This window comes from Hippocampus zosterae, chromosome 5, assembly GCF_025434085.1.
Source record: "Hippocampus zosterae strain Florida chromosome 5, ASM2543408v3, whole genome shotgun sequence".
Lineage (NCBI taxonomy): Eukaryota > Metazoa > Chordata > Actinopteri > Syngnathiformes > Syngnathidae > Hippocampus > Hippocampus zosterae.
This window is the reverse complement of record NC_067455.1, coordinates 21,255,670-21,265,450: the sequence shown is the minus strand read 5'-3', so window position 1 is coordinate 21,265,450 and position 9,781 is coordinate 21,255,670. Positions and strand designations below refer to the sequence as shown.

The 9,781-nt window shown below is 40.5% G+C and overlaps 1 protein-coding gene and 1 long non-coding RNA gene across 28 annotated transcripts in view; one reads left to right on the top strand and one right to left on the bottom strand.

Moving 5' to 3' along the window:
- Positions 1-2,318: 2,318 nt before the first annotated feature.
- On the top strand, positions 2,319-2,719 carry LOC127600408 (uncharacterized). Its single transcript, XR_007962354.1, has 2 exons — positions 2,319-2,453; positions 2,602-2,719. It is a non-coding gene; the product is annotated as an uncharacterized LOC127600408 (long non-coding RNA).
- plecb (plectin b) overlaps positions 2,679-9,781 on the bottom strand; it is a 116,438-nt gene continuing 109,335 nt past the window's right edge. For all 27 annotated transcript variants that reach the window (XM_052064551.1, XM_052064552.1, XM_052064553.1 and 24 more), the window contains one exon: positions 2,679-9,609. In XM_052064551.1, coding sequence (XP_051920511.1) covers positions 3,469-9,609 — 6,141 coding nt within the window. In that variant the 3' untranslated portion in view covers positions 2,679-3,468. The remainder of the gene's footprint in view (positions 9,610-9,781) is intronic.

Below are 9,781 nucleotides of genomic sequence, written 5' to 3'. Positions count from 1 at the left end.
GAGCTCATCGACCCCTACACACCAGCCCGGCGCCTCAGGTCTGTGGACCAGACGTTATTAGAAGTACCAAGAACTAAACTGAGGCTCAGAGGGGGATCGAGCCTTTTCTGTTGCTGGTCCCTCTCTCTGGAATGACCTCCCACTGAACATTTGGCAAGCCTCCTCGCTGCCCATCTTCAAAACTCACTTGTATTCTTTGGCTACTAGCGGCAGTGGGACTATGGAATAGAAAAACAAGGGCAGCAATGAAAGTAACACTTGCTTGCCAGATTGTTGCCTTCAATAATGAATGGACAACTGTGTGCTGATGAGAATTTTATTCATCACTGAAGATTTAGGACACGTGAATGAAGACATTTTGTGGCAATGTGTCGTTACTGTTGTAACCTTTGTCATGTTAATGCAGAGTAAATATTTGAATCATATAAATCATAAATATAAATCATTTTGAATTATGCTTTGAAGCATTACTACACTATTAATTTGTGCCATTGCAATGTCTTGCTTTCAGGGAGGTTCGTATACACATGCCATGAATGCATTTATGCAGTATAATTCTAAATATACATCAGAAAATGTATGTGTACGAATACACGGAGACAATCCGCATCTGACAATGTCGCCATATTTTGGCTCAAGGAGACTTTGAAACGTCGGGCCGTGTTAAACGTTCGCTCATGAAAACACTTCCCGTTGTGGTCATGTTTACAACAGCAATTCAGATGACCAGTGTATGGCCCACGCTGAGTGGATTCTGCATTATGGTCCCGTTTTTTTTTTTCTCTTCAAATGTTTTATAAGATACTTTTTTCCCCTGACCGCAGCATATAAATAAATAAAGCAATACGGCTGAAAATCATATAAATCCAGTTGCTCATCATTATTGGCACCTGTGAAATTAAACACACATACATCAGGGATGGCCAAACTTGGTCCTCATCATCCTGTTGCAACACACCCGATTAAAATAATCAGGATCGATATCTCGCTTCTTCAGAGCTTGCTGATGAGTTGTTTCTTTGCTGCACATGCTGTGTTTTCTTCTTCTTTGGAATTAAATATGTAAGTTCACCCAAAAAAAACAACAAAAAAAACAAAAAAACCCCATTACCTACGATAATTTACTTTGGACATCCAATTAAAAAAAATCCTAATGAGTTAAATTTGGGACATTTCCAATTATTTTGTTAAGACATAGCAGAGATCATGCAAAACATGAAGGGTGCCAAGAACGGCGGGCAGGACTGTATCAGCTGTTTTAGATAATATTCATATAAAATGACAAAAGGGCATTTCAAAATATTTATTTACATATTTTTACGTCAGAAACATTCAGCAGTCAAACACATGAGACAAAGCAAAATCTCTTCAAAAGCTAACTCCTTTTATATGATTGAAAATGAATATCCATATTCCCTCTAATATTCCTGGAGAAAATAAAAACCCAAAAAATGAACATAATTGTTGCTACAACAAATCGGTGATTGAAAAGGTCTATATCATGCTATTTGAAGCTTTTCTCATTCAACCGTAGGCACATATATCTGATTATAGATTGCCTTTGACACAATGGCGATCTAATTTCTTAAGTAGTTGGAATTATTTTGGTGGCTATTTCTCTAACCCAGAAATAAGACGCCTGGCTCACTGAAACACCGCCACTACCCGTGTGGCCGCAGAGATGGCTGCTCAAAGCGCCTATTTCCTGGACACTCTTGTCAAGTGTTCGACACTTTTTGACAAAGTAGATGTGTGTTTTGTCTGGAGGGGTGATACGGGTGTGGCTCAGTCAAAGATTGAGGACCTCATCATTTTGTTAGATTGGGTGGAGCTGGTGCTTCGAGAGCAGGAATTCCCAGAGATGGGTGATTGAAAATAAACACCACTTGGTGATGTTTTTAATGAAAAATTAGCATCTTAACATGCCGAAAAGTTGAAAAAAGTTGATTTTGCATGATATAGGCCCTTTCACAAAAATGACAATGATTTATATTTTAAAGACTTGTGTAACAGAAAATGTATGTTTTTTTAAAAAAAATCATGAAAAGTAGTTTGTTTGGTGGGGTTGTGGCAGAAACTTAAAGTCCTTGATGGAGAAGGTTTCAGAACAAGCAAGCCGAGATGGTGTCAGGTTGAGTCTCAGCTCTCTTCGATTGCGAAATACAAAACAATGATGACAAGGCTACAAAAAACAAAACAAAACAAAACAAAACAAAAAATTAACTCAAACAAAACAAATTGAGGCCAAACTTGGAAATGAAATAATTCATAGCAAGCTTATGAAACTGAAATGACCAATAAAAGGAAATTTACTGTACCTGAGCTTTGATGTGATGTTCATTCTGTTTGAAAAATCCATCTAATTTGTTGGGGCCATAAAATGGAGACAAATGGGAATCTATGCTCAAAGGAGGGATTCTTTGCGACTGAAGGAGCTGTTAAAAAGAAGAAAAGTAATTGTAGTTTAACAGTCATGGAATTTTGTAGCAACAGAATGTTGCATTGTTAGCTGTGACAAACTAAAAATGAATGACTTTGAGGAACACACACAAACAACACGTGGGAAAGCAAAACAACTTACAATGAAATTAACAGAAGAAGGGGTCTGGCATCATGTGTGGGATGAAGTCTGACATCATCTTTGCAAGGAAGAATGATTATGAAGAATCCAAGATAGGGAGTGTGAATATTGAACAAAAAGCATGCAAGCAAGTCCATTTTATATAAAGTTCAAAGCATCACAAATATTGATATGAAAGTACTGTGTGTGTATGTATGTATATATGTATGTGTATGTATATTGCATACCGGTAACAAATTATGACAATTTCACTGGTGTATTCTGGTGTTGCTTCATTTTAGTATGTTTGAGACTGCAATTACACAATGATCAACAAAACACAAAATCTGTTTGAACTATAACCTGTGTAAGTGTTAGATAAATACACTAGATTTTGTCAAAACATTGTCGCTATGCATCTTATTTAGTCGTGTCAAAAAAGATACAAAATAAACATTGTATTGAATTTCAAATAAAACAAGGAACACTGGAAAAGTATTTCAGCTTGACATACAAGCAACATTAGTTAGGAAACACAAAATATATAACTTCTTACATTTTTAGCCATAAAATGCAATGAAGCCACTTTGAAAAAACAGAAATGTCATGCTGGATATACACCATGCGGAGTTATTTGTACTACAAAAATATCATTATATTTGTAGCAATTCTTTGTTTTCTTTATATTCATCTCGGAATATACTTTAGACAAGGTTCCTTAGAAACAAAATGAATCGTCAAGGCAAGGCTTGATTTGACCACATGGCGTGCAAAATAAATACATTCTAATTTCGTTGCTATTATTTTTTTTCTGAAATAACTGAACTTATATAATAAGGTGGTGCTGTTGATTCCTATGTTGAATATGCCAAATTATAAAGCTGTTAGAGGCTGATATATATGGCCAATTAAAATTTGCGGCTATAGCCAGATGAGGAAGATGTGAAGGAAGAAGACGAGTAGTTGACGGCGAAGCTAGAGCCTGCATCAATACTGCCTCTCCTGGATCCTGATCGGGAACCTGTCCTTGACCCTGTCCGTGACCCATAAGCAGATCCAGAACCACTGACATTGTATGGACTATACAGGCCTTTGCTGGACTGTGAAGAGGCCTCTAAAAGCCTAAGACCAGATCCTTCCTCAACCATGCTTCTGTCCATAGCATCTCTGAAAGAGATTTTGAGTTTAGTTTTTGGACATGTTAGGTATCTTGAGTAGGAATTGACATCTCTTAGTTTCTGGGCTGTGCGGGCATCGATTGTACCCTTCTTGATTGATTCATCCAGTGAGACCCTTCCCTCGACATCAGGCTCAACAAGTCCACCTGTCAGATATTGTACCTCAAGGAATCGTTGCCCAGCTTCATAATACAACCAGCCCTTCTTTAGAGCTTGGGAGGCAGACATCCTTTCTTTAGTTCTGGGGTCTTCAAATCCATTGAATGCTTTTTGAGCCAGATTAAGACGATCAACCATGATTTTGTCAACAAGATTTTTTTCTGAAGCATCTGTGACTGAAAATCTCTCCCCACTTGAAGGGTCAATTATTCCTCCAGTACAGGCTTGGGCCTCCAACAATCTTTGGCCAGTGATGTTGTCTACCAAGTTTCTGCGGATAGCCTCAGTGACTGATACCTTCTCCAATGTGTCTATGTCCAGGATTCCGGCTATAGGGCCAGTCTCCTCTGTTGGATCGTTCCATATGACTGCAGGTGGTTTTATGGTAGGTATTGGGCTCATTGGAGAGGAGTAATCAGAACAAGTGGTGGAACCAAATGAAGAGGAGCGAGACCGGAAGCCTCCCATGTTTCCGGAAAGCATGTCAGCAAACTCTGTGATGGGCAGGTTTCCCGATCGATATGTTTCAAGAGAATTTTGGTCAATGAGGCCACGTGCTAGCGCATCATCAACATCATACTGTCTCCCTGACTTCCTATCAATAATGATGGATTTCACTGTACCATCAGAAGATGTCATTGTGATTTCTTCCCATTCACACTCTTGTTCAGCAAGCTCCAAGTAGGTCTGGCGGTCTATGAGTCCGTTCCTGTAGGCCTCATACACAGTCATTTCTTTGCCTGTGTCTGGGTCAACAATAACAACCCTTCGTTTACGAACTGAGGATTTTGCAGAAGTCTTCCTCTCTCGCTTCTTCCCTTTAAGGAGAAGAAGAACCAGGCCAGTGTCAGGATCAGTAATGCATCTCTCCATGAGTTGCAGGTATGTTAAGTTCTCTTCAGTGTTGGGATCAAAAAAACCTTTGGTGTCATCAGATGGGTCCGTCAGTATTTCATTCATTTCCTCATCAAAGAAGCCACGTTCATATGCCATCTCAACTGGCAAACGATGACTTTCCTCAGGGTCAATTATTCCACCGGTGGCTATCTGAGCCTCCAGGAGACGGATACCATGATCTTTAAGGATGAGTCCCTTTTTCATGGCCTGGAAGAGTGATATTGTCTTGCCTGTATATGGATCCCTGTACCCAGTCACTGCACGCTCAGCAGAGAGAAGTTTGTCTTTGAATTCAGGTCCAACGATTCCCATTTTCACGGCTTCATGAACAGTCAGCTTGAGGTTTTTAATTGGGTCAATAACATAACCTGTAGCTGCCTGGGCCTCAAGAAGTTCGAAGGCTGTGCCTGGCCTGATCATGGTCTTCTTCATAGCTTGGTAAACTGATAGGCGTTCCTTTGTGTTCTCTATGAATACACCCGCAATGCAGCTTGTGCCCTCAAGGTACTTGGATAACCTATTGCTGACCTCCTCCACTGAAACAAGACCTTCATTTAGTTCTGTGACAGTTTTCTGGTCAATAATTTGTGACAGGAGAAGTTCTTCCATTGTGATTTGTTTTCTAAGACCCTTGAACATCAATCTCTTGTCTCCCAGAGAGAGGAGACGCAATCCGCCTTCTAGCTTGCATCTCTTAAGTAGCTGTGCATATGACACCTTCTCGTCAGTGACAGGGTCAATGAAACCTTTAACACTGTCTGCCAATCTCTCATTGATATCCTTGTTGATATAACCTCTTTGCACAGCAATGTCTGTGGGTAAATGAAACTGGAATACAGGATCAATAATTCCCCCTGTGGCAGACTGTGCCTCTAACATTTTCAAAGCATAATCTTCTTTAACAAGATCTTTTTTCATGGCCTGGAAAAGAGATATGACCTTTCCGCTGTATGGATCTTTGTATCCTGTAACTGCTCTCTCAGCAGAAAGTAGTTTATCATGGATCTCGGGGCCTACAACTCCCTTACGAACTGCTTCATCAACAGTAAGTGTCTCATTTTTTACTGGATCAACAATGCATCCTGTCGCTGCCTGTGCTTCCAAGAGACTAAGGGCAATTTCCGGTTCAAGAAATCCCCTGTTCATGGCTTGATATATGCTTATCTTTGAGCTTGAGTCAGTTTGCACGCCAGCAACGCAGCCAGTGCCATATAAATACTGTTTTACACTATTCATTTCCATTATGTCACGGATATCTCTTTTCCCCTGTTTAAGAAGGTTGTACGTTTCCAAGTCAATGATGCGAGCATTGTGCAGCTCCTCAATGGTAATTTGTCTCCTCATTGTCTTGCACAAAAGAGGATTCTCATTTCGTATGATCTCTCTCTGCTCCATGATTTCAATAATAATTATGATCATTCGTTCTTTAGTCATGTTTCCAGAACGATATTCATCCATAAGCTTCTGCCTCTGCTGTTCTGGGATCAAATTAGAGTTCATGATATCCCAGAGGTTTGTCGGTTTATCAGCAAAACCCTCAATCGGAATGTCAATTTGGGTATTGGCCAGGTCACTCTGCGTTTGCTCCTCCGTGAAGAGGTATGTCTTCTCCACAACTGTAGGAGACTGAGGCTTTGAGAGTGTGAGGATGCACATGCCTGTATCTGGGTCTCTTTTGCACTTGTCTTTAAGCTGTTTATATGTTACATTTTCATCGGTTTCTGGGTCCGTGAAAGCCTTGTTGTCATCAGATGGCTGAGAGAGAGTGTTAGCCATTTCCTGACTGAAAATATTCTTTTCAAAAGCAACATCCATTGGGAGACGAAGACTGTTTACAGGGTCAATTATTCCTCCAGTGACCATTTGTGCTTCTAGCAATGGCATGGCTTGGTCTTTCAAAATAAGATCCTTTTGCATCGCTTCAAAGAGGCCTATTTTGGTGCCTGTAAATGGATCTTTATATCCTGTGACAGCCTTTTCTGCAGAGAGCAATTTTTCATGAAGCTCTGGGCCGACAAGGCCTGATTTTACGGCTTCATCTACTGTCAAAAACTGTTTTTTCACAGGATCTACAATGAAGCCGGTGGCTGCCTGAACCTCCAGAAGAGAAAGCCCTGTGTCGTTTCTGATGAGGTTTTTCTTCATAGCCTGATAAATGCTCAATTTCTCTTTTGTTGGCTCTAAGAAGATGCCAGAAATGCTATCTGAGCCCCAGAGGTATTTCTTCACACTGGGATTCTCGCTGACTTTTTTAGGCGTTGTTTTGCCATGTTGAAGAAGATCGAGTGTTGTTTTGTCAATTATTTTGGATTCATAAAGACAGCCTGCTGGAACAGGTGATCTGAGACCCTTGAAGCTTAGCCGTTCCCGTTTCTTTGCCTCCTCTTCCTCTATGAATGTGATTACAATCTTGAGTAACTTTTCAAGTGTTATCTTTCCAGATCGAAATTGTCTGAGCAGGTCAAGTCTTTGTGTCTCAGTTACATAGTCAGAGTTGATAAGTTCCCAAATGGTAATTTTCCTGCCTTTGAAAGATCCAGAATCAAGTTCAATGGTTTCCTGAGTCATCACCTCTTTTGTCTGGGCGTCGGTAAGTGTTGGCTCTTCCTTTGCATTGATGGCTTCCTTGGTGAGAAAGAAAAGCTGCAGACCAGTCTTTTTGTCAGTTAAACACCTCTGGAATAGCTGCGCATATGTCGCCTTTTCTTTTTCATTGGGGTCATAGAAACATCTGACTTCATGAGATGCTTGGCTGAGACTGCGTTTCATTTCATCATTAAAATAATTTCGCTTGCAGGCAACATCATGGGGGACACGATGGCTGTTGACTGGATCAATGATACCGCCGGTGGTCATTTGGGCATCCAGCAGTCTGATTCCTTGCTCTTTAGGAATTAGATCTTTTTTCATTGCTTGAAACAGAGACACGGTCTTTCCGGTATATGGATCTTTGTAACCCGTGACTGCTCTCTCTGCACTTAGGAGTTTTTCATGTAGCTCAGGGCCAACAACACCTGCTTTTACAGCTTCATCAACAGTGTACTTCTTATTTTCAACAGGGTCAATCACATAGCCTGTTCCTGCTTGGGCTTCAAGCATATATAAGGCAAGTCCAGGTCTCAATATGTCCTCCTTCATTGCCTTATAGAAGGACATTGGCTCCTCTGTTGACTCAATAATTATACCTGAAATGCAATTTGTACCCTTGAGAGCTGTGTGGACAGGCTCCATTTCAGACACCTCTTTGACAGTCTTATTACCCTTTTGCAATTTGTTGTACAGGTCTTTATCAATAATTTTGGATTCTAGGAGCTCAGATGCAGGAACCGGTGCTCTAAGACCACTGAAGTTAATTTCATTTGTCTTTTCTTTGTCTTCTGCCATTGTGATGACAATCCGAATGATTTTTTCTATTGTGATCTTGCCTGTTTTGTACTGACGGAGAAGATCTTTCTTTTGATCTTCCGTGAAGTACTCAGAATTTATTATTTCCCAAATGGTGACATTCTTTCCCTTGAATCTTCCAAATGGAACAGACACAGTAGTTTTACTGAACACATCCTTGGTCTCTTCCTCTGTGTACATACTTGAGCATTGTGCAGCTTTATCTGTGATTCGCAAAAGAAGCAAGCCAGTTTCAGGGTCGATTGAACACCTCGTCATTAATTCAGAATATGTCAGTGGTTCCTGGGTGCTGGGATCAAAGTAACCTCTTGTGTCATCGGAGGGGTTTTCCAAAATCTTGTTCATTTCTGGATCATAAAGTCCCTGTTTATAGGCCACTTCATTGGGTACACGGTGACTATTGACAGGATCAACGATGCCCCCTGTTGCAATCTGAGCCTCAAGGACTCTGATAGCATGATCATGTTCTATCAGTCCCTTTTTCATAGATTCAAAGACAGATATTTTGTCCCCTGTATACGGATCTTTGTAACCAATCACAGCCCTTTCAGCTAAAAGCATTTTATTATGCAGCTCTGGTCCAATTAAGCCTTCCCTGACAGCCTCATTAACAGAAAGCCTGTTATTATTAATGGGATCTAGCATGTAACCAGTCGCAGCCTGGGCTTCAAGAAGTACCATGGCTGTGCCTGGAGTAATCTTCTTCTCTTGGGATGCCTGGTAAATTGACATAATTTTATTTGATGGTGTCAAAATACCAGCAATGCTGTTCTTTCCTTTAAGAATGGTTTTGAGGTTTTCCGTCTCACCGAGCTCTTGAACAGTAGTTTTACCATTTTTGAGCTTTTCAAGATCTTTCTTTGGTAGAAGACCTATGTCATAAAGTCTGCTTGCTGGGACTTTTTCACGAATACCATCAAAAGCCAAGGGATCTGCTTTCTTCCCCATGCTGTCTACTGTGTCACTAGCAGTTTGCCCATTGAGAACATTGGCAGCCATAGTAATTGGAACAGAGTCTTTGTTTGCGGTCTCCATCTGCTGCAGTTTCTCCCGCAGTTTCTGGTTCTCTTCTTCCAAGATTCTTTCCTGCTCTAGTCTGTTCCTTTCCAGTTCCTGCATTTGTTTTTGCTTGTTTATCATCTCCCTTTCAGCCTCTTTCTGTTTATTTAGAGCTGCATCCATGGTAGCTTGCAATTTCTTCTTCTCTTCCTCCATCTTTAGTCTTTGGCGTTCCTGTTCATCTTTTAGAGCTTGTGCCTTTTTGACTTCCTTTTGAAATTGGCTCTCCAATTTCTTTTTCTCATCTTCAATGAGCTTCTCCTTCTTCAACAACATTTCCTTTTCTGTAAGGAATGTTTGCTGGAGCATTGTCTTCTCATGCTCAATTTGTTTCTGTTGTGCATCAGCCATCTGTCAGGTGGAAGCAGAAAAAAAAAACCAAGTAAGTACCAGTTTGTGCTGGGTGGCAAATACATTCTTCACACCAGTCTTTGTGTCACAATACACCACACCAACCACCATACAGTGCAGTCTGCTGATGCGTGATATATTTAATTATATACAATTGTGTGGATGCATTTTG